This window comes from Nannospalax galili, unplaced genomic scaffold (genome assembly GCF_000622305.1).
Source record: "Nannospalax galili isolate Female #2095 unplaced genomic scaffold, S.galili_v1.0 scaffold37, whole genome shotgun sequence".
Lineage (NCBI taxonomy): Eukaryota > Metazoa > Chordata > Mammalia > Rodentia > Spalacidae > Nannospalax > Nannospalax galili.
In genome coordinates this window covers 464,479-490,514 of record NW_008339765.1, presented here as the reverse complement: position 1 = coordinate 490,514, position 26,036 = coordinate 464,479, and the positions used below count along the sequence as shown (strand labels likewise).

Genomic DNA, 26,036 nt, shown 5'->3' with positions numbered 1-26,036 from the left:
AAGCATTTTCACTAAAATCAGGAATGAAGCCAGTGTATCCACTCTCTCCACTCTTGGTCAGTGCTGTGCTTGAAGTTTTAATCTGAGAAATAAGATAAGTGAAGGAGGTAAAGGAGACATAATTTGGAAAGGAATAAGTCAAAGTGCCCCTATTTGCAGATGATATGATCATACACATTAAAGACTCCAGCAGACAGCTTCTAGAGCTGATAAATACATGCAACAAAGTAGCAAGATCCAAAATTAAACACCCAAATCAGTAACTTTCCTATCCACCAAAACAAACATGCTGAAAAAGAAACCAAGGAAATAATTCCATTCATGACAGACTCAAAAAGCATAAAACCTCTTGGAATAAATCTAACCAAGGAAGTGAAAGACTTGTATAATAAATATTTTAAGCTTCTCTGGATTTTCAAATGAAAACATGCGTATCTAAGATTTCAAACTAGCATTCAGGAGACAATATGTGGTGTTTGTCTTTCTGGGTCTGAGTTACCTCAGTCAGGATGGCTATTTCCAGTTCCGTTCATTTACCTGTGAATTTCATAATTTTATTTTTAAGAGCTAAATAATATTCCATTGCTTATATGTTCTAAATGTTTGTTATCCATTCATCAGTTGACAGACATCTAGGTGTTTTCAATTCCTGGCTATTATGAAAAGGGCAAAAATGAACATGCTCCAGGGGATGCATCCACACTCAAAGTCATTTGCGGGGGGGGCACAGACCTGACGCTATAGGCATTTTATGTATATATTCATGTATATATACAAATTTAGAGAGGTGTTAGAAAGGGATTATGGATATGGGAGGGGATTAAAATATGATCAAACTATATTGTATGAAATTCACAAAAAAAATTTAAAATTAAAAATGTTTTAAAACTTAAAAAAAATTAGGACATTGAAGAAAGAAATTGAGGAAGATATGAGAAGATGGAAAGGAGAATTAAAAGTGTAAAAATGGCCATCCTATCAAAAGCAATCTATAAACTCGATGCGCTGCACATAAAATTTCAACATAATCCTTTACAGTAACTGGAAAAAGAATTTCAAATTTCATATAGAAGCACAAAAAAATTGAGGCTAGCCAGCACAGTCCTAAGCAATGAGAGGAGTGCTGGAGATGTTGCCGTCTGTGACCTTAAACAATACTCTTGAGCTATATTGATTCTAAAAAGCATGGCACTGACATTAAAAACAGACATCTTGATCAACGGAATAGAACTGAGGACCAAGATTTAAGCCCACACAATTACAGTCTCCTGATTTTCAACATGCAATGCATGAAGCAGAACAAGACAGCATGTTCAACAAATGGTGCTTGTCAAACTGGATAGCTACATGTAGAAGAATGAAACTAGATCTATAACTCTCATTTTGCTTATAAATTAACCTGAGTTTGATCAAAGACCTCACCAAAGATCTAATAGTCTGAATCTTTTAGAGGAAGTAGTAGGTAATACACTGGAACATATAGGCACAGAAAAGGACTTTCTGAACAGGACTCCAATAGCACAAGCATTAAGCCCAAAAATTGGCAAATAGGACCTTGTGAAACTATAAAGCTTCTCTACAGCAAAGGGCACCATCAAGTGAGTGAAGAGATAACCTACAGGGAAAAACACGTTATCAGGTATACCTCTGACAGAGGGCTAGTATCTAGAATATACAAGGAACTCAGAAACCCGAAAATCAATGAAACAAACAGTACAATTAATAAATGGGGCAAGGAACTGAACAGGGAGTCCATAAAAGACAAAATGCAAATGACTGAAAAATATTTTTTAAATGTTTAATATCTTTAGCCATCAAGGAAATGGAAATTGAAACGATTTTGAGAGTTCATCTTCCCCCATTCGGGATGGTTAAGATCAAACACACAAATTGGCAAATGCTGGGAGGATGTGAAGAAAGGGAAACTCTTACTCTCTGCTGCTGGAAGTGCAAACTAATACAGTCATTATAGAACTCAGTGTGGAGATTCCTCAAATAGTTGGAAATAGATTTACCCAAGTGATTCAATCATACCACTTTGGGGTACATGTCCAAAGTGATACCTGTTTGTCCATGTTCATGGCTGCTCCATTCACAATAGCCAGGAAATAGAAACAACCTAGCTGTCCATCAACAAATAAATGGATAATTACAGTATGCAACATTTACATGATTAGTATTATTCAGCTGTTAAGAAAAATGAAACTATCAGTTTTGCAGGTAAATGGATGGAACTGGGAACAGTCATCCTGAATAAGGTAACACAGACCAAGAAAGACAAATGTCACATGTTCTCTTTCATAAGTGAATGCAAGCTTTGAATCCTTAGATATGTGTGTTTCAAGTGCAACATCCATAGAGGTCAGGAAAATAATAAATGGCCATGCGGTGCTATGGCTTCATAGGAGGGGAGGTAGAATGCACTGATATAATTGAAAGGATTGAATAGAGTCAAAAGGGCTAAAGTGGGAGAGCAGGGCAGAGGAGGAAGTTTGGGGTGTGATGAGTATCACTAAAGGCCTTTAGAAAAAGAATGTATGAAACTTTATCACTATAGAAGACTCAACACATTTACATTATAAAAAGAGATTAAAAGGAGTGACCCTATAACAGGTAGACATTGGCCATAGTAGACACTATAGGCTGACAAATTAAAAAGTCCAGTGCCAAGAATGGACTCCCCTTTGAAGATATTGACCAGGGGTCTCATAGTCCCTCAAACAATATGGGCCATTGCCCCTGCTCTTGGTCACTCACAAGAACTTGATGGTAATACCTTATTGCTAAAGACACTATAAGCCAGGGAAATGGCTTAATGGTTAAGAACATTGTTGACTCTTACAGAGGACCCATATTCAATTCCCATCACCTAAAGACACTACATATATAAGCTGTAGAACAAACAAGGAGAAAACAAGCTGGTAATGACTTCAAAGATTTATCTAATGTCTATCTTTTATTGTACTGGAATATGCTACGTGCACTAGTAGAAAAGAAAAATAATCATTAACCTTTCCCAGGTGTGAATCCTGTGAGCTACTGCAATAACTAGCCTGGAAAAATATACCCCCTGGTGTAATAGCATGAATACTATGGTTGTAACCAACCCCTTCCTGACTGGATTTAAGATCTGGTGCACAAGATGAAGCCCATACATGTCACAGATATAATGCCTAGGATCCTGTGGCTAGATAGGTCCCAGGCCGTAGGGGAGAGCCTAATATTATTATTCTGCTAAATGGATATATTATTATACCACTTGCAGTAACATTGTTATACCCATAGATTAATGAATCTTTGAAGTCTCTGCAGTGAGGTTTCCTTGTGCAGCAGATGGTGACTGATGCAGAAATCCACTACTGGCCAACATGCAGGGACTAAGAGGTTGCAGAGTACTTGTCCCTGTATAATAGGACACCAGTATCAAACTTCTGCCTCCCATTCTCATTATGGAAAAGGGGGCAGAAAAATTGCAAGAACCAGAGGTGGTAGATGATCACAGCAAAACAGAGTTCTCCAGACAGATGAGCAGATGAACTCACTATAATGGTGACAATATGCAAAATACCCATGTAAGCTCAAGGCAGACAAAATCCCAGGACAGAAGTAGGAAACTGTATAAGAAATCCCAACAGTAGCTGATGTACTATTGGCAACTGATAGGTGCTGGAAGAAAGAGATTCCACATTTTTTTTTTTTGGTCTTTCTGAGACAGGTTTTCCTTGTAGCCCCAGCTGTCTTGGAACTCACTATGCAGACCAGGCTGCCCTAAACCCCAAAAAGATCCGCCTGCCTCTGCCTCCCAAGTTCTGGGATTAAAGGTGTGCGCCACTACACCTAGCAAGATTCCACTTTTTTAAGGGCATAATGCTGGGTAGGTTAATCTGACTCCAGTGAATAGACCCATATCAAAAGGCTTTGAAGACATGTGTTTGACTGAACAGGTCTTAAAAACTACATTTATATGTATATATAGTTATGTATAGAGTACATGAAATTGGGCAGGAATATTAGGGGGTACAGAGAGGGGAAGGGGTCTAAATATGATCAAGGAATATTGTATGAAATTTGTAAAAGTTCAGTAAATATAAACAACAACAAAAGATATCATGTTTTAGGAAATCACAAATCACTGTTCTATAAAGAATCTTGGAATGGTAAGACAGATGGGCACGAGTCTTCTGTGAGAAAGTTTCTCGTTCTGTCTTCTTTATGATAGAGTGGTACAGCCATGGTCTAGAGAAACAGACAGAGCAATGAGCATCTTGCACTACGAGATCTTCAACAATACAAAGGAGCCTCTCAGGAAGCAGCCAGAGTTCCCTAGTGGCAAAGAGAGGAAGAACACACACACAGAGGAGAACTTGAGTACAGAGGGAGTGGAAGGGTAGAGAGTGCTGAGGTTAATGAGCACAGTGAAAAAGCTGGAACTGCTGAGTTGATGAAGGGCTAGAGAGCCCTGATTCTTACTATAGAGTGACAACAGCACGTAGGATTAATTGCTAGTGTCAACAATTCTTTGTGTGTTTTGTGTAAGTGTGTACATCATGCATGTGCACATGGAAGTCAGAGAACAACCTTGGCTGTCATTCCTTAGATGCTTTTCACCCTACTTTTGAGACAGCATCTCTAACTAAGCCTAGAGCTTGGCTGGCTCCAGGAATTGCCTGTCTCTGTCTCACAAGCAATGCGAGTGTAAGCATGCTCTGAGGGGCAGGGACTTTATGTGGGTGCTGGGAATCCAAACTCACTTCCTCAGGATTGGGTAACAAGCATTTTGCCAACTGAGCCATCTCCACCCACCAAAGCCCTGCAACAACTCTTCTTATGATCTTAGGATGACATCTAAACTGGAATAAATGTCGGAGAACTTTACCTGATACTCTGTGATCACTAGCCTAACTGCAATAGAACTTCACTACTACCATGGTGGGATCGATCAGATCTCCAGTTCTGTAATAGAGAAAAATGGTTTAAATGTGACCCCTGGAAACCATGCACTAAAATTGAACCTAACACAAAAGGATTGGGAGATGAGACATCACAAGAGAGATTATTAGACCACGAGGGAGGAGACAACAGATTAATGCCCTATACTCGATAGTAGGTTCCTTATAAAGGGACTTTTTACTCTTTGACTTTTTCTTGCACATACTCTTTCCCTTCTCTCTTCTACCATGGAATGAAGAAGTAAAAAAGGTCTTTGCATGTTCCATTCTCTTCCTCTTGGACTTAACCTTCAGAACCATAAGAATATGTTTCTAGGATGCTATAGACCTGACCTAGACCCACTGATTACAGAATTTGCTAAGCAAGTGTGAGGACTGAAGTTCTGTTCTTAGAAACCTGTGAAAATGCCAAAAGGATGTGGCATAATGCTTGTAATCCTACCTCTCAGATCTAGAGCCAGAGGAAGTCAAATAAATATATATTCAGTGAATTCTGGGTTTGATTGAGAAACCCTGCCTCAATGAATAAAGTGGAAAATAATAAAGGATGATTCCCAACATCACTCTTCAGTCTTCATATACAAGTGAACATACATACATGTGACCCCACACACTTGTGCACCAACACATATGCAGAAATATGTACTCACATATACATGCACAGCACATGCATGAAAAATGGAGGTGTATTAATCACTTTTCTATTGTTGTGATAGAAATACTGACTAAAACAATTTAAAGAAGAGTTTATTTGAGCTTACAGTTCCAGGGGAATTATAGTCCATCACAGCAGAGAGGCATGGTGGCAGAGGTGGCTGGAGGAGGAGCAGAAGCTAAGCTCTTGCAGGCACAGGAAACAAGAGAGAAACTGAGATAGCCACACCTTCTAAGACATCCCAAAGCAGCACCACCATCTGGGGACAAAATGAAATGTCCAAATACTTGGAGCCATGGGGGACATTTTCATTCAAACCACCATAGGAGGCAAGGAAAAAAAAATACACACACACACACACACACACACACACACACACCCGTATATTATTGCTTTAAGATTACAGTATGTGGCATTTGGTTCCAACAAGAAGGAAACACTATAAAAGTTCTGGACAATTGTTAGGTACTATGTAGGTGCTGGGAATTATACCTGGGTCCTCTGCAAGAGCAGCCAGTGCTCTTAACTGCTGAGCTATCTCTCTTGTCCCTGCTTTTGTATTTTTAAAAAAGTATATTTATTCATTTTTTGTTTGTCCATGTGTGTCTATGTGAGTATGTATGCTCATGAGAGTGAAGGTGCCCATAAAGGCCAGAAGAGGCTGCTGGAAACCCTGGAGATGAGGGTACAGGCATTTGTGAGCTGCCTGGCCTGGGTCTACAAGCCCTTTTAACCACCAAGCCATCTCTCTGGCTTCTGTTTTTGTAATTTTTATTAGTCGTTTTTTGTATCTTCCAACATTTATGTATTATACACATCAAACTTAGGAAGGGCACTCAACTCCCACTGAAGGCTGATGGGAAAAGTAGATGATTTTAATCTAGGACTTGGTCTTTCTTTGCTATATCCTTGCCTGTACTATCAGGAGATCCATGTAGTAAAGACCCCCAAAGTTTGGTATGAGTGCTCCCTCTGCCTTACCTGTTAATATTGCAGCAGCTTTTGGAATCCTGACATTCAGTCTCCTTTTCTGTTTCTCCCCGAGACAAAATTTTTCAGATTAATTAAAACTGAAATGAAAATTTCTAAAACCATGACGAAACTCATTCAGGAACCCCTGGTCATTCTTGTATCTCCAAATTGGATGAATAATTTTCCAGTTAATTGTAAAATGGAACTTGTCTTCAGAATGAGCTCTCAAAACACTAAATGTGCAATTATTAAAACAAGGAGTCAGACTGATGAAATGGCTCTGGCAGTAAAGTACTTTTTGTGCAAGCATGAAGAAATGAGTTCGGTCCCCAAAACCTACAGGGTTGTAATTTTAGTGCTCGTGAGGCAAATACAGGTGTATCCCACAGGCTCACTGGCCAGCCTGTCAGGCCATTTGATGACCTCCAGGTTCAGTGTGAGACTCAGTCCTCAAAAGTAAATTAAAAAAAAATTTAAGGTGCATAAGGGATTGAGGAAGATACCTGTCATGGACCCCTGGCCTTCACATGCATGTTCACACAGGTGCATGCACAGATGAATGCCCTACCTTACACAGTAAAAAAAAGAAGAGGTTCCTCAGGATAAAGACATGACTCAGTCAGTAAAATGCTTACTATGCAAGCATGAGGACCTGGCTTCAATACATAGAACCCACGTGTTAAAACTAGGCATGGGAGCTTGTATTTGAAATCCCAGCACTAGGGAGGTAGAAGCAAGAGGAAACTGGGGCTGTATGACCAGCTAGTCTAGCCAAATTGGCAAGGCCTAGTCCAGTGAGACACCATGTATCAAAGAACAAGGTAGACAGTGTCTGAGGATCAATACTAATGACTGTCCTCTGGCCTCTGCAGTGAATGCACATGTGCACACGTGCACACACACACACACACACACACACACACACACACACAAACACACAAACACCTATCTACACAAAAAGGAAATGTCTTCTCATTTTTCCTTCACTTCTTTCTAGTTCTCCAACAGTTTCATGGACCCAGTCCAGCCTGTCAGTCTCTAACACAATCTCTTTGCCTGGATGCCTCTCCTCCACCCTTTTCTTGCTCTCTCTATGCTGTGCTCCCAGCATAGAATCTACATGTGCCTTCCTCATGTTTTTCTTTTATGTGCAATCTCTGCACAGCAACATCTGGGGGAGCATATTACCCAGGCTCCTCACCACGCCCCATCAGATGTCTTTTCTAACTCTCCCACCCTTGACTACATTCCAGACACTTCCTCTTCTATATTCAGATTTCAGGAACACTTTCTTTCTACTTCTTAAAACAGAAACAGCATATACATTTGTAAATTAATAAAGTCCTTATCTTACTCACATTAAAGTTTGAATGCATTACCAAAGTTGTTAGGGTTGGAGATTTTGGCCCTGGATGCTCTGACAAGTCAGGCTATGCCATCTGTTCTCAATGGGCCAACTAAACAAAGTAACCGTGAAAAGTAAGAAAAGGAGATTTATTCAATGTGTCCATATTGAAAAGAGGAGCACAGTCAGTGACCCCCTCATCCCTTTTCAGGGTTCTGACATGATATTTGGTTTTAAATAAAGGGCAAGAGATATGCTAGCTAAGCAGTTCTGGTGAGGTGTAGTCCCACCATCACCATTGTCTGGACTTCAGTCTTTACTGCAAGGTGGTCTGACAAGTTACCAGAACTGTGTGAAATCTCTTCCAGGAAACAAGCTCCTCCTCTGCTGCGCCAGGCTTCAGCTTTTCCCTTCTCCCAGGATAGGAAATTTCTGGGAAATTCCAGTGTCTTGGGGGCCATTGTTTTAACCATCTGATAGGCAAAGGGAGGGAACAAGTGTCTCATTAGAAAGTCTTCATTGTAGTCAGACAGCTACAAATGTTAGGAGTTCTTCAGCACCTGGAAGCATGGCATAGTCACTGTTGCTGAGACCACTACAGTAAAATTTAAATGGGGGACTTTGCAGCCGCGAAGCCTCCATGTGTACCCCTTACACTATTGTCTATCTTCCCTCTTCTTTAAAAATTATTCATTACAAACTTAAGAGTTTCCCCAAATGGTAAACATATACTCATAGATATCTCTAATTAAACTAAGATTTATCATGTAATCGAATATTATCAATTGGAGAATGTGATATTTTACCAGGAAGTCTACCTAACTACCCTGTCCAAGTTAGCTTTTATCCTTCTGTGGGTCAGTGTTGGCTCCAAGGAAGAAGCCAATAAAACAAATACATGCAAAGTTTTCTTAACTCACACTGTATGACAACAAGTGGATGGAATTTAGTAAGGCAGAAGATACCATACAATGCATGTAAACAGATACACCAAGCAGTGCATGTCTCTGAAAATTTCACCATAACATTTTGGTCTTTATTTTTTTTTTTGTTTTTACTTTTGTGTTATACAGGGTCACAAAAGGTCATTTTCATGTAAATGTATAATCCACTTTGAATATATCCTTCTACAAAACTCTCACTTTTCTCTCTTGGTCTTTCTTGTTTATGGAAAGTGGAGTAATAGTGTAATTGCGTGTGTGTGTGTGTGTGTGTGTGGTGTGTATGTATGTCTAATTGGATAATATCATGGTGAAATATGGAAAAAATATTCCATATTAGGTAGGTGACAGTGTAAACTAAAGTGGGGAAGTTAATAATTAATTGCAAACAAGCAAATACAAATGACTAAGTATCAGAAATATATGTATTGAATTACCTCCTCCAGTCAAATAAAAGCTTATTAGAGCACATTGTGTGATAGTTATGCTTATATCCCAGGTATCTACTTAGCTACATTGTTAAAGATAGATTAACAATGTGTGTAGAAGGGATAAGCCATCCTGTAGATCCTCATGGGAGAAACAGAAAAATATCACTATGCTTACTCTGTAGGGCAAAATATATTTAAATTTAAAATATACTTATCCTCAGCTTATTATTGGTTCAATTAAATTTAAGGTCATAAGAACATTAAGCAAAATAATTGTAATTCTGGACATAGATTTCCTACAGTAAGTCATGTAACCTATTTACTTTACTGATATTGAGTAATTTGAAAGACATAGAAAAATAAGTATTTGGGTGTTTCTGCTTCATAATAAAAAATAACTAAATTATAAAGCTTTATTTCTTAATTGTGGCCAAGGATGACTTGAAATTGCAGGAATTAGAATAAAAAGCCTAGAGTTGTGGGAGAAATGTGCATGGGAGATAGCCAAGCCTGGTTCCACTTTCTGCATTTTTCAATTTGTTTTCTTATCAGCATGCCCATAAACTGGAAAGCATTAGGCTCAAGCTCACTGATAAGCATATGAGAATTTCTTCCAGTCTGTCCCCACCCTTGGTTGTGGAAACTCTTTTAAGAGCTTTGCACTTCCCATTTAAAATAAAAGAAGTTGTAATATACATAAGAAAACATTAATTTAGCCACAGAGGCTAGAGTGTATGGATAGCATGCATTTGATAATCTATGGATGGGTAAAAGTTACTTAGGTAGCTGGGAAGAAAGGGGTTAGTAAATTCATTTCATGTCCAAGGGCATTTTTACCCTTGAGGGTATAAAGGTTAAATGATTGCCTGCCACCTGATAATTAAGATTCTAGGAGAAAGCAATAGAGACAGATTCACACTCACTTAGAAAATGAATTTGTTAAAAATATATCTGAAAACTCACTCAGAGCAATGACATTTTGTGTTACTTTCTTGGGGAGATGTGAACAAACATCTGCTTATCCCTGATACAGGACCGAAGACATACCAAAGTTAGCAGTTCTACCAAAGTCCAAATTGGAGAAACAATGAGTTTATGAGGTTGCTTGCAGGTGTGTGGGTAGGGGTCGTGTCACATAAGTATGATTTAATGGAAGCTGAATCACCAAAACTTTACCTCAAACTGAGCCATGACTCAAGAAGCTTATATCCCTAGAGCTCTCTGAGACTTGGAGGCAGCTCACTGGGCACACTGAGGCCAGGAGAGCAGGAGATATCTTGCTCTTTATCACTTTCTGACTCATTCCATTCAGAGAAGGTCTCTCACTGAAACTAGGCTGGCAGCCAGCAAGCTCCAGAGACCCTCCTCCCGCTACTTTCTATAGCACTGAGTTTATGTGTGTCCAGCCACACTTGGCCTTTTACGTGGGTACTGTGTATTTGAACTCCAGTCCTTTTGCATCAGCAGAAAGCCCTCTTATCTACCAAACCATCTCTCCATAAACATATTTACTAATATTTTAGTCAACAAAACAAATTTTTCACAGTAATGTCTTCTCTTAAGCTAGATGAATTTTCTGAACTGACATATCTAAGAGACTGTCTGCTTTTACATGTGCAGATAGCAGTTGGTCTTTTTATTGCTTTTATCTGATTTCCATTTGTCTCCTTTAAAGAAAAGCATGGATAAAAGCTGAGACTGGGAGGTGATTAAAATGTACAGTTATGAATTTATAATACAAGGGAATATAGTTCATGTTTTCTAAGATTATGCTATTCTGTAAAGGTTTTCACAGTGTGGAACTTTGAAAAAGCTTTCTAATACGAAAAATTGTGCATGCTGAAGGATGAGAGTTCCCAGGCAGTGATCTTGTTTCCAGAATGTCAGAGACTGATGAAGACTTGACATGAGTGATTTGATTGGGCTGTTCTCTATCCCAGAGATGGTCCCTTAGCAAAATGAAAGCAGTGCTTTATAACCAACAGAAAGATTTATTGAAGGCCAAAACATCAGAGGTAATCAAACTATTTAACTTGTGCCCCTGGCTTTACTTTGCACTGCAGAAATGGTCACACAGAATTTATCACATACTGGAAAATTAAGGGCAGCATTTTACAAAGAGGAAAGCTGATGGCTGCATTGAGGCTTTCGGTGAAATATTGATAAGATTCTTCATGGTAATATTTTAAGTGAATAATGACTACTAATAAATTTCATGTAATGTTTTCCTTTGCTTTAAATTTATTTTAGTGTACAGACAGCAAAGTGCAAAGAGCAAGCATTTTTACACTGCCATCTACACAGGGCCCAGACCAGAGAAGGAACATGGCCCATCCCCAAAAGCTCCTATTGTGTCCTCTAACAGTTATCACTTCTCTTGGTGGAAAATTATGACCCTGATTTGCGAATTCATTGTTGGTTTGCATAAGTAGTACTACTATGAATGTCTTGGATTTTTCTTCTTTTGCTATTTTTGAGTGAGAGTCTTATCTAGCACAGGCTGGTCTTGAACTTACTATGTAGCTAGGGATGACAAATTTATGATCTTCCTGCCTCCGTTTCCCAAGTGTTATATTTGCAGACATACATTACTAGGCCTGATTTATGCAGTGCTGGGGATGGAGGTTTGGCATGCTTGTCAAGCATTCTCTGTGCTAAATTATATTTTATGTATTTTATACATAAAAAGGTACAGAAGTGTATTCATCTATCTATTTAGCTGTCAATCCTTCCATATGCATCTCTATTAGGTGTGTGATTTGGAGTGGGGTTTCTTTATCATTCAGTTCTACATGAATTCTGTTTGGTAAAATCCATTAATATTCTTAAATGCATGTTCCACTTCACTTTCCCCTCAGCAGAGCATCAGAGTTTTATTTGACTCGTTTCATTGACAATGATTATTTTCTCTTTTTTTCAAAGTAATCACTCTAATTATAAAATCCAAACACTTAGATTTTATTTATTTGCATTCATTCATATAAGTAAAAGAATCTAAGTTATAAAAATCAAAATAAAGTCTTTGCATCTTAATAAGATTTTACAGCAGGATTTTAAAAGATAATTCCTCCAAATTATTTCCTAAAATGAAAGGTTACATATTCCTTAAGGAAGGACCTTTTTCATTAATAGTCAATGAAACCTGATCTATCAAGAGAATATGCCTAAAATATTTCAAAAATTTTTTCATGTATAAATGTCACCCAACATGTTATATGCATGATAAAATTCATAATGGAGTATTTTCACACTTTCTTTGATCCAAAAAGAATATATGCATGTAATAATTTTGTCTTAATGGCTTCCATATATTTTTTCATTTATTAAAAATATGATAGTATTTGTCCCTAACAGAAGTTATACATTACTTCACAATATGCAAGCATCTCATTATTTTCAAAATGCCATTCCATTAGTGATTTTCTTATTTTATTATTTTTGTAGGTAGGTCCTCATGTAGCCTGGCCATGAACTTCTGATTCTCCTGCCTCCACCATTCTACTACTGACTTTTCAGGTGTGGCAAGATTATGTGCAGTGCTTGGGATTGTTCCCAGGGCTTCATGCACATTAGGCAAGCACTTTACACAGTGAGCTAAAACTCTACCCCAGCATAACATTCATTTTAATAATGAATATTCAGTTTACTATAGTAGAGATTCTTTTTTTAAATATATTTTATTTTATTATTTTTATTTTATGTGTATGAGTGTATTGCCTGCATGTATGTGAGTGCACCCACGTCTTGCAATCCCATGGAGGTCAGAAGAGGGTGTTGGATTCCCCTGGAACTGGAGTTAAGGACGGTTCATAGCTGCCATGTGGGTGCTGGGAATCGAACCTGGGTCCTCTGCAAGAGCAGTTAGTGCTCTTAACTGCTGAGCCATCTCTCCAGCCCCTGTAATATTGATTTTTTTAAAGAAGTGGAGAAGCTGGTGTTTTAGTTTCATTCTGTTATTGTGACATACACCCTGACGGAAACCAGTTTAGGGAAGGAAACTATATATTTGGCTTACACTTCCAGAAAATATTCCATCATTAAAGAAAAGTAAAATCAGGAGCTCAAACAGGAACTTGAAGTGGAAACCATGGAGAAATACAGCATGGTGGCTCTCTTACAGACTTATGCCTAACTCACTTTTTAATAAAGCCCAGGGCCACCTGCCTAGGGAATGGTGTTGCCCACAGTGGGTTGGGTCATCCTTAATCAATTATCAAGACAATCCCCCACAGACATGCCCACAGGCCAATTTGAACTAGGAAATTCCTCAACTGAGACTCTCTTTTCCCATAATTCTAGAGAACTGTGCTGGATGTCACAAACTTTAGTGTCAACTTGATGCACCTGGGTTGAGGGAGCCAGAATTGGGGAACTGCTCCATAGGATTGGCCTGTGGCCATGTCTGAAGGGCATCTTCTTGATGAGTGATGTGAGAGTGCCCAGTCTACTGTCGGTGGCGCAGGCTGAGGGGGGCCAAGAGAGCAAGCCAGTAAGCAGTGTTCCTCTAATAACCTGTGCTTCAGCTCCTGTCTCCAGGTTCCTGCCCTGCCTGAGTTCCTACCTTGGGCTCCCTGATGAATTGTGACCCAGGAGATGTAAGCTGAATAAACCCTGTCTTCCCCAAGTTGGTAGTGGTTAGAGTATTTTGTCATAGAAATGGAGAAACAAACTAGGACAAGAGCCAAAAGAAACTCAAGATTTGGTGGTATGAATATCCAAGTTCTGTTGTGTAGGACAAATGTTGCAAAGTGCATCTGATTTGAAGAACATACTCCCAGAGTTGAGCAAATTTGAAGTACTTCACTTTAGATGGTAAAGTTATAAAGCTCCAACTTGGTCCACCACCTCACACTCCCATGAGCAGTGGATAAGGGCTGCCCTTTCCTGCATCCTCTCAGCTCTTGCTGTTCTTTGTTTTCCTCCATAATAGCCATTTTCACAGAGGTGAGATGGAATCTTAAAGTTGTTTCAATTTATGTGTCCCTGATGGCTAGGGATGGTGTGTTAAATGCTTTTAAAAAGATTTATTGGCTGTTTATGTTTCTTCTTTAGAGAACTATCAGTTCAGTTCAGTGGCCCATTTATTGATTGGCAGCTTTATTTTGCTTTGCCGATGTTTACTTCTTGCAGTTACATCACTCTTGGCCTTGCTCCCAAAGGACTCTATAGCCTATTACAGAGACACTTGCACATCCGTGGTCATTGATGGTCTCTTCACTTTAACAGTACAATGAACTGAGCCTGAATATACATCAATAGATGACTAATTAAAGTAAATGTAATACATACACACAATAAAATTCCATTCAGCATAGATAAAAATAAAATTTGCAGGGAAATGGATAGAAATGGAAAATATTCTAAGTAAGGTAACCCCAGCTCAGCCAAGCAGATGCCACAGGTTTGCTTTTATATGAAGAACTTCACTTCTAATTTTCATATGTGTTTTCATGGGGAAATGAATGTGCATAGAAGTCACAGAGTTGAAGGAGACTCATGAGAGGGGAGAAAGGTTATAAGGAAGGTGAGTGGTGAGGATAACAGAACGACATGTCAGGAAAATAGATGGGTTACAAGGGGAGGAAGGGTACAAGCAGGGAGTGTTGCCAAGGAGATGGGGGAGAGGATGGAGTGGGTCCTTTAAAGCAAAGCATCTATGGAAATGTCATAGGGAAACCTGTTACTTTGTAAGAAAATTAAAAATTAGAAAATAATTCCAAATGAAATGTACTAAAACATTGACTTCAAGACTTGCCAGCATATTACTAGTAAGGTTTTTATGTACACATTAGAAATAATGACTTAATTTCTGAAAATGACCATTCCTATTAGGCAGAATGTTTGATTAATCTTTCTGCTAGCAGTCCCCCATGTCCAGCATCCATTATTTTATTACCACCATTTAGTTTTCTAAGCATTTCCAAAACATTTATTAAATTACCCACAAGATCAAGAAAAAAAAAAAAAAAAAAAAAAACTTCAACTGGTCAGTTACTGGAAAACAGTTTGATGTTGCACTCTCTGACTCTCTGTGGTTGGCCTGGCACCAGGTTGAACTTCGTGCATAGATACTCTACATATCTCTGCCCCCAAGTATTTCCACATTGTAGCTTTAGCTCCTTCTGTTCCTCAGGCTGTAGTATATTCCTTATTTTTCTAAAACCATAGAATGATTTATTGTTCTTTATAATATAGGGTAAAGTCAGTGTCTTCAGCAGTCATGATGAACCAAACCATACATCCTGTCCTCTGCATTCATAGCTTAGCCCTGTAATCCAAACTTTTTCTTCATTGACATTTACCTTCCTCTCTCTCATAAAATATATTGCTTTTGAGGGTAGGGAATACTCATTAATAAATCTTTACTAGAAATCCAGGAACACTTAGGGAAGTGCTTTCAAACAGCAAATTACAAATGAGCTTTTAAAGGCTTGGGGAATTTTATTATTGATGAAACATGCTCATGTAAAGAGCTTATGTATCTTAAATCAGTATTTCTTTAGAAGCTGGTGACTGTGCTGCTTTCTTTATGCCAAGGGACATATACAGAAATATCAGGAAACAATTTTGGTTACATTATTAGTTAGTTTTTTCTTGTTATGAGTAAATGCCTGGCCAAAAGCAAAGAAAGTTTACTTCAGCTTGCATTTCATAGGAATACTGTGGAACATGGAAGGAGGCATGGAAGCAGGAGCATAAAGCCACTGTGCACACTGCATCGGAAGTTAGGAACCACAGAGAGGAATGCTGGTGCTCAGTGCCCTTTCTCCTTTTCATTTAATCAGAAGCACAGTCCATGGGATGATGCTGCCCACAGTTAGGGAAGGTCTTTCTACCTCAATTAACCCAATTTAGAAATTCCTTCACACACATCCCCAGAGATTTTTCTTCAGGAGGCTGTGCATCTTGCCAGGCTGACAACATTAACCATCACAATTAAGGCAAAAAGGGGAAGAGAATGTTCCCCCATATCTTGCATGTAGAAATCACGAATGCAGATGATCACCCCACATTATACAGGAAAATGCTCTACAACCAAGAGTTTTCTAGTACTACACGTAAGGAGAACACTGCTGTAGGTTAAGGCAGAAGCATAATTTTCCTCACTTAAAAAAGAATAATAAAAGCCTGGAAAGGTGTGTCAATGGTTAAAAGCTCTTGCTGTTCTTGAGGAGATGAGATGTGTTCCCAGCACCCACTAAAATGGCTCACAAATGCCTGTAACTCCAGCTCCAGGAGGGATCCAACATCTTTTTCTGGCCTCATCTGGCACTGTATTCACATGCACATAAACACATATAATTAGAAATAAACAAACTCTTAAAAATATTCTAAAAATAATGATAAACACTTATTCAGTAAGCCACATGCCGGACTAATTTATCTGTCACTGTGATAATTTTCCATTCTCTCTGAAATTAATGTTGGAAATTTATTTAAAAACATGTGAATATCAATAATTTACATATAAATATAAATGTATTCACCAATCAAAAGGGGGCTACCGAAAGGAATGACTAGAAGGCCTTGCCTCACACTTTCCTGGACTGCTGCTAGTGAAGTAAGCTAACCACACAACCAAGGTAAGAGCTGACCGGGATGTAGAGGAATTCTACACTGTTGGTATCAATGAACCTAGAGGCGGTACAATGTGTAATAGTATGAGATTTCCTCAAGAAAGTAAAAATAGAGATACACTGTGAGATGTAATGACATGTCTTAGTCTTGCTTGAAAGAATCAAGAGGAAGATTTCCAGAAGACAGACAAGTAACTTACACTGCGGTGTTCTCTGTAATACCCAGTTCACGGAAGCAATCTATTTGTCTTTCAATAGATAGGTAAATAAAGAAAATGTGTACATATGAAAAATGGAAAGCTACTGAATTTTCCTGTATCCTGATCAGCAATTACTGTCATCTGGGACAGCTTTTACTGCGATTTCTTTCCCACAAAGCAAACGATAGTGAAACACAGTCTAAATACCTCACTATCTCTATCTTGATGTGGCCTGTCTCCGGTAGTATCACAAAGGGTTCAGGATTTGTTTCTGAAGGATTTAATTTTTAAAAGTGATGTGTATGGGTGTGTTTCTCTGTGTAGGCATGTGCACATGAGAGCAACTGTCCACAAGGCCAGAAGAGGGTGCTGAATCCCCTGGAACTTGAATTACAGGTAGTTGTATGCCATGTGGGTGCCAAGATTCTAGTCTTACAGATGAGCAACAGTGCTCTTAAAACTGGGCAGTCTCTCCAAATCCATGGCAGAAATTTTTAGACAATTTATAGTTTTAGCCTAAAAGACCACAAAAATAAAGAATAACTTGGCATAATATTTTGGTAAAGTTAGATTTATGATTCATCTACATTCACATTCTTATTTTTCTTTTATGTTGGCTAAAGGTTTGTAATGATGCTTCTATCACAAGACATTGCTACTGCTCAAATCAGGCACAACAGTTTATGTACACAGTACTTACCACCAGCTCCACATCTTAATGAATTTTAGGATGAAATGTTTATTTCTTTTTTTTAATTTTATTTATTATTTTTGTTTTATGTGTATGCATGTATTGCCTGCATGTAGGTGAGTGCACCGGTGTTGTGCAATCCCGGTAGAGGTCGGAAGAGGCTGTTGGATCCCTGGGACTGGAGTTACAGGCAGTTGTTAGCTGCCATGTGGGTGCTGGGATGCAAACCTGGCCATTTCTTAACCAGTGTAGTGGGCAAACTGCTGTAATCTCAGAAATAGAAATAATCAGGGAAGGCAGGAAGATTGTGAAGTGAAAGGCAGCTCGTACTACAGAGAGAGCAAGGACAGCACTAGCTCTCTGTCCACCACAATGTGCTCATGCAGGGAAAGGAAGTCTGTTCACCATCTTAACACCAGACACTTCTGGGTGCTCATGGGCCCAGCAGCTGTAACTCTGGCTACTGGTTGTTATAGGAAGAGGAGAAGATGGCAAAATAAAATTGGGTCTTGGGACAGATGAGATGACTCACTGGTTAAGAGTATTTGCTGCCCTTACAAAGGACTCAAGCTTAGCTCCCAGCATCTATGTTGGGTGGCTCAAAGTCACCTGTAACTCTGGCTGCAAGGGATCTGACATATACTTTTGACCTCCACAAGTACATGCACTTATATGCACACTCACAAAAATACACACACAAATGCATAATTAAAAAGAAAACAAATCTTTTAAATTTTGGTTCTTAAAGACTTCTACACAGGGTATTTTAAGTTCATGGCAAGCTGGGCCACACAACAAAAGTTTGCCTCAAAAATATAAAGACAATCACAGACTCCTGCCTGTCAGCACCATGTTATGTGCAGAACTTGGCGGTGAGCGGTATCGACAAACCCATGAATTAAAATAGTTTCTTGACATTTATTACATATTTCCTAACGGCATAGATCATACATTGTGTTTGGTTGTCCTCTTGTGCCCTTCAGTGGCTTTACACTTTTTAAATTATTTTGTAGATAGATTAAGAATGCGGATTTTGAAACACCAGATGGTTGGCATGATCTATGAATTTGAAAGTTAACTCATCAAGTAGCTATTTATTTCTATTTGTCAAGTTAGGTGGCTCATAGAAGGAATTGATTAATCATTTCAAAATACTAGGAAAGTTTAATCAGTAACACAGGGATAAATGACATTAGGGTTTGCCTTTTTTTTTTTTTTTTTTTCCCAGTGTGACTGAAATCTAGTTGCAGGGGTTAGAGAGATAGCTTTCTGCTCTTGCAGAAGGCAGTTCAGTTCCCAGCTCCCATGTTAGGTGGCTCACAGTTGCCTGTAACTCCAGTTCCAAGGGATCTAAAAGTCTCTTTTAGCCTTCCCCATCACCTGCATGCATGTGAATATACCACACAGAATCATACACATACATAAAAATAAAAAGTAAAATTGAAAATAGATAAATTAATCTAGTTGTATCTCTCAGTGACTCCATTTGGATCCAGTTTAGTTTTTTCAGACTGCCCATTGGTACCTGGAAGTATGAGCAGTTCTCCATTTGTCAAGGTCATGGCTATGGTCTGTGATTACCAGTGGGGAGGAAAAAAAAAAAAGAAGAAAAAACAAACCAATTCAATGAAAAAAAAAAGATAGTTGAAAATAAATTGGGAAATTCAAAATGTACACTTTTGCAAAGGCGGCTATTAATTTATATTTGTCTGTTGAAAAACGATGATCTTGGGGACAATCTGTGGACTGGCAGCTTTGGATGAAATGGTATTAACATTCGGCTTACATGTTGCTTTTTCTTCCACATTGGAGCAGATGTCAGTAGCATATGGATTCTGAATCCCATCTAATCTGTTCTTCAAATATAAATGTAATTACTGGCCAATAGATTTGGATAATTTATACATCTGCTGAAATCATGGATGTTTTATTAATTATTTGACTTGGAAGGTTTTCTATTTCCTCTTTAGAAACATAAGTGTTGTGTGACTTTTCCTGGGGAGAAGTAAACAAATACCTATTCACCCCATATACAGTCACGAATGACAGAACAAAGAATTCCACCCAAGTCTATCATATTGAGCTAGTGAGTTTATGGGGTTACTTATAGGACTGTGGGGTAGAATTATTAACAGGAGCATGGGTGACTCAAAGGTAGCTGCACCCCTGAGAAGCAACCCCCACAAGGATGAAAACTCACAAAGGCTGCATCCTAGAAGCTAATTGAACAACTTGAATCAGGCAGGTTGGTCACGAGTATCTTCTCCCAAGCAATTGATATTGTTTTGATGCCTGTGAGAAGTGGCCATGTGAATCTTCTAAATTTCATGAAATTCCCTAGGCTTGTGAGTTTTTCTTAATTTCCTGAGCCTTTTAAGCTTAGTTTAATTCCTGAGTCTTAAATATCTATGCACACAAAGGATTTGAAACAGTACGACTTTGTGTAACAAAAGCTTACTCCACAGCAATAGCTTGGGGTGGCTGGGTGTGCATGATGCAGTCATCATTCACAAGGTATGTTAGAAGCTCCGGATACAAAAGAGGAATATTTTTTTTTTAGGAAAGACTGTATACCTGTAGCGGGGAAGAGGAGGCAAGACACCAGAAATGTCCTAAAGCAGGTTTTATTAAAGCTGCACCCTGGTCCAGGGGACTCATATCTCAAAGTGTGGACACAGAAGGGAAGGAGCTTTTACATTTTATACCTTTGGTACTGGGTTATAACGTTTTGTTTGGTTGGCTAATAGCAAATGTTTCTAGGTTTGAAAAACATGTTAAAAGTCTGTCTCAGGCAAAAGAGAAAGCTTCTGTTAAGGGGTAGAAACCACAACACAGGTGACTAACTAGTTATGTCAGCATCTTTTAATTTTTTATTGATTTTTTTGTGTATTTCATACAGAACTGATCAAAAAAATCTTAATCTTCTTTATACTCCCGTCCCCACTGACACCTTCCCATAGTTCCCACACACCCTGGATCCCCATATACTCAGTCATCCCTGTTAAGGTCTACTGGGTTGTCAGTGTCTCCAACGTTCCCCAGTGCAAGTCCATCCATTGAGTCTAGTCAGCCTATCTAGATAGTCCCTTGTTTTAGGAATATCAGCTCTTCTTCATCTAACAGCTATCAGTTGCCACATTACTTCAGCTAAGATTGGGATCTGCTGTTCATTTTCCCAGTTCTATGCTGGATTATTGTCTGCCTGAGTTTGCGTGGGACTTGTGTATGCTGACACCATTGCCATAGAACAATATGAGCAGGTTCCTAGGAGCTCTGTTTCCCTATGGTCATGCACCTCCTCCCTGGCTCTTACAATCTTTCTGCCCCCTCTCTTGTGATGGTCAGCATTTAAACACAAACTTATCAGTAGAACTTTGCCTGCAGAGTTCTACAGACAAGCAAAGAGAAAAGATTAAAATCCTTGATTTTCCTAATTTTTCAGTTTTGTCCTATATCACACCTCACTTACGCTTCACTTACCTAGAATGAAATTGATACTTTTTCTCAGTTACTCTGTTACTGCAGAGGTTTTTAAATCAAACTTCCCCCCAGACTGAGAACACCTGATCTAAGACTGAGCTTTTACATGTGTGATACCCTTGCTTTCAGTAATAAGTCTATTTCTTATTGTCACCTCAAAAATTCGAAACTTAAATACAAACAGTAATGAAGTTTGTTAATCTCCCTCCTTCACAGTTCCTCCTGCTTTTCCTCCTGTCCTCACCACTACTATTGCTATCACACTACTGCTCTGAATTCCTTAGTTTAAAAACAGTTTGTATCCAAAAGCGTAGGATGTTGAAGTATGTTAATATGTACAAAGTCAGCTTTGCATGTAGAGATAGCCATGTGTGATGTGTCTTCTGCTCTGAACATTCACCATCTCAGTCCCAACAGTAGATATGTAAGACATTCGTAATTCTTGCCCACATTTTATACACAACAAAACTGAGATGTAGAAAGGTCAAGGAAAATATCAAAGTCATTATGATTGTAATTAAATTCATATTGCCTGATTGTAAGAAACCTACTCTAATTCTACACCCCAGGGAACATTCTCATTCTTAGGCTGACACAATTACCACTAATACAAGAGATTGGAGGAGTGATTAATTAGACATACCTAGCACTAGTTCTTTCCAAGTTCCCCAATTTAAAATAGAGTATCAGGGGTGTTTTATAGATTCTAAGAATTTTATTTTATTTTATTTTTACTTGAAATATTGCTTTCACTATTATTCAGACAATTGTTTGGGAAGTTCTTGAGTTTTGTTAATTCTCTTTGATATGCTTTGTTTCAGAGCAAGCTGAATGAATGGGCATTTAGCTGTTTTACACCTTCTTTGTGGAACATTTGATCTAGAATCAACTAGGCCAGAATTGACAGTATTTGACTTTTCTAATATGTAGAAGAAATTTGTTTCTATGAATGGTTGCAATACCATATGGATGAACAACTTCAAGCATTTGACATTAAAGACATTAACAAGTGAATTATTACTACTTTTGTACTGATTTTTTATACAGCAGAGACATTTCCTTTCATGTGAGCACTATTGATCCTCTTATTGGAACTCCTGCTGCTGAAGTTATTTTGGAACACTGCATGATATGTTCAGATTAAAATGCTTCACAGGTTGAGGAGATGACTCAGTGGGTAACTGCTTAAGCATGAGGACCTGATTTTGAGCCCCCAGAACCCACGTGAGAAAAATTGAGCACAGTGGCATGAGCTTATAATCCTAGTGTTGGGGAAGATGAAGACAGTGACTGGTCAGGTAGCTTAGCCTACTTGGTGAATTCCAGGCCTTTGAGAGACTGTCTCCAGAAAACGTGGATAGATGGCTGGCTCTTGAGGAATGACACCCAAGGCTATCCTCCACCTGCTTGTAACAATGCATTCACACTTCCCTACACAAATATGCATACACAGACATACACAAATTAAAATTTCAATTCTCAAGCATGAGGTTATAGTATTCTTTTCTTTAAAGAGGAATTGCCAGGGATATTGTTATATGGACTACTGTGTTTTGAATACTGTTCAGAAGAATTGTAGTGTTACTGCTAATTATCAGTGAATCTGTGACTCAATATGGACAGAATTAGAGTTTCTGAAGACTATTTTATTGATCACTAAGCACATTTTTTGATGCATAAGCCCACACTGAAGCCTTTCTAAGAGTCAGTTGGCTGTTACTAAAATGACATCTAGTTTCATTTATCAGTCTCTTGAGTATGCAAAATATCTCATAGCCAAAGCAATTTTGTGGTGTGGGAGCAGCATAATTGAGTAGATGAAATACTGTTGATGAAAATATAAATTTAAAAGCATCAGTATAGAATGTCCTATAGTTTCCAAATGACAGCTTGATATTGATACAGTGAGGATGGATACAGGTATTAATCATTTGATGCAATACAAATATAAACTATTTTCACATGAAAATAGTTTGAAAACAGGCAAAGAAAATCATTAGCTATTCAGTGCACATCTCCTAATACAAATGCTTTTAAAAGGCATATTAACATGCTTGGAATTTTCTTTGTTTCCTCTATTTCTTGATTCAGATTTATATTTTTGAAAATAATATCTACTATCAACCTGATATCAAGAGCAGCTCCTTACGACTCACATCTTCAGGAAAAGAAGGAATAATTTTCAATGGAATTGCTGACTGGTTATATGAAGGTGAGTTGAACAGATCTAGTTTCCAAAGAATTAAATAATCAATTTACATAAAACCTAAAGGAAAAACCTGATCATTCTTACCTTCCTTTCTTCTCCTCACTTCCCTTCAGGACTGTCCACATGCTTTCTTATTGAATACACTCGTATTTTGCCTGGCTATTATTCATAGCCATTGATACAACATTGCATGTTATATGAGTGAATGGGCATGTCTGAACGTGTATGTACTTTAGTGAGGCTAGACCAGTTTTAATGGTAATGACATTTAACCAATAAAATTAAATTGTTATATCACTCTGGAACTACATGCTGATTTTTTTTTCTTTCTATGGAGGTCAGACAACAGCTTATAGAAGTCAATTTTTTCCTTCCACCATGTGAGTACCAGAGATTGATCTCAGGTCATTAGGGTTGGCAACAAGAACCATTATCCACTGAACCAACTCAATGGCCCCTAACACAACTTTTTAAATTAGCTTCTCAATACTCATCTGGACAGAAAACATTCTAGTCTAAGACCATTCAAAGCAAGTCTGATAAAGCACACTGATACTACATGTCACAAAGCAAGTAGAAAATATTTTGTATTGCCAGAGTTATAAAGCCATACTGATATTTTTAATTATACATTAATTATTCAAAGCACCCATCCGTCCATGCAGCTTCTCCCTCAATGGTCATTACTGACATCCAATTGTATGTAGTCCAGCTCCAATCCTGGTACTAAGATATAGCCATGAGCAAGAAACTATAGTCCTTGAGGATCTTATGTTGAGTGAAAGATTTTGCTACGTTGAACTTTTTTATTGCATTGTAATATTTTAAATTTATATACTGTTCTGTAGGAATAGTTACAGGCTTGATATAAGTGGCTGTACCTGTGTGTCTGTATATCTATAACAGTTTCCCATGTACATACCAACATCAGATATTACTAAATTTATTGGCCACCCTTTATCTTACAGAGCAGTGAGAGCTACATGGGATAATGAGTTTCTGAACTGGTCATGACCAGAAAACTGTAAAAGTGAAAAAAAAAAAAGAGCAATTCATGAAGACACAGGAGCATTCTTTGGTGAAAAGTGCAGGCTACACATTCCTATTTCGAATGATAAGTTATGAGAGGCACTGTGCACAGCCACTGTATTGAAGAGGTGGATATAGAACAGCCCTGAGCCTTTCTGGTGATCTAGTTTGAGAGAATTAAGAAATGTCGTTACCTGAAGAAGCTCAGACACTAAGATAAGCTTCTTATCTTCAACCTTCCTTGCCCCTCTGTGATGAGGAGGCTATATCCAGCCGTTGAATTGTAGTGACTGTAAGTTCATAGAGCTAAGTGATGAGTCTTAGCCAACTCTAGGATTTTGAAAGCATTTTCATAAAAGGAAGTCTTGAAATATTAAGAAGTATTGGGAAGGGAGATGGCTTAGTGAGTAAAATACTGGCCGCACAAGCATAAGGAACTGAGTTCAAAACCCCAGAAGCCATGTAAAGCTGGACATGGTAGTCCACATCTATAACCCTACAGAGAAATGGGAGGCAGAGACAGGAGAATTCTCAGAAGCTTGTAGGTCAGCTGGCCTGGAATATTTAGAGGTCAACAACAATTGAGATCCATCTCAAGTAAGGTAGAAGATGAGGACTGACACTTGATGCTGTCTGCTGACATTCACATGCTTGCTGTGACATGTATGAGCCCACCTGCCTTCACAGGAATGCACAGGCACATGTATACATACACATACATCATACATGTGCATATGCAAAGTATTATACATGTGAAGAAACTAGAAAGGAAAATTCAAGCACAGGAAGTAACTTGCAGAAACACAGAAGGGTTAAAGAGCACAGCTGTGTGGGGAATTCAGGTCTACTTAGTAGAAATGAAGTATAAAATTGAGACAGAAGAAGAAGGTAAGAACTGAGTAGACAGTGACCTGTAAAAGAGTGAGGACTTCTGTTATCTTGCTGCTGGTAAATAGGGAAACAGGAGAAGTGTGTCAAGTAGGGGAGCAATAAGATTAGCTCTTCCATGTTAAAGGGTCATTTTGGTTATGGTGTGGAGCTTTACTGAATAGCAGAAAGGCCAGGGAGCATTATTATATAAGATATTCTCTGTGTCCTATTGGGAGATAATGCTCAGTGGAACTGGGGTTAAAGCAGTTACTGGAAGGGAAGATTTTAAAATTGATGAAGCGGTAACTTGGGTCTGAATGGTTAAGCAGATGGGGGTGCATGAGTGAAACCTAAGAATGACTGTGTCTCCAGGTATGAATCCCTTAATGAGTAGAGGTAGTTGGCACAGTGAGTACAGGAACCGAAAGTGGCAATCTCACGGAGGGGAGAGGTTGGTGTAAGTGTGCACATTTCACAGTCTGTGAGCAGCTATCATGGATGACACTGTGATTCTTTAAAGCCAACAAGGTAAGTACTTGTGTTGTGTTGGTTTCCCTGCCTTGAACACAGATGGAGATATGTGAGATCCCAGTTCTCATGGAAAGCTGTAGGGGGTCATGGCAATTCCATTTTTAAGGAAAATTTAAGAAAAATTAAGGGCAATTGTCTAATAAAGTCATTTAAAAT

General features: G+C 38.5%; 1 protein-coding gene across 2 annotated transcripts in view; it reads left to right on the top strand.

The window, feature by feature from the left end:
- Positions 1-26,036, top strand: part of Dpp10 (dipeptidyl peptidase like 10) — a 1,579,922-nt gene that overhangs the window by 1,433,512 nt on the left and 120,374 nt on the right. For both annotated transcript variants that reach the window (XM_008834544.1, XM_008834545.2), the window contains exon 8: positions 23,333-23,453. In XM_008834544.1, the coding sequence (XP_008832766.1) occupies positions 23,333-23,453 (121 nt within the window). The remainder of the gene's footprint in view (positions 1-23,332; positions 23,454-26,036) is intronic.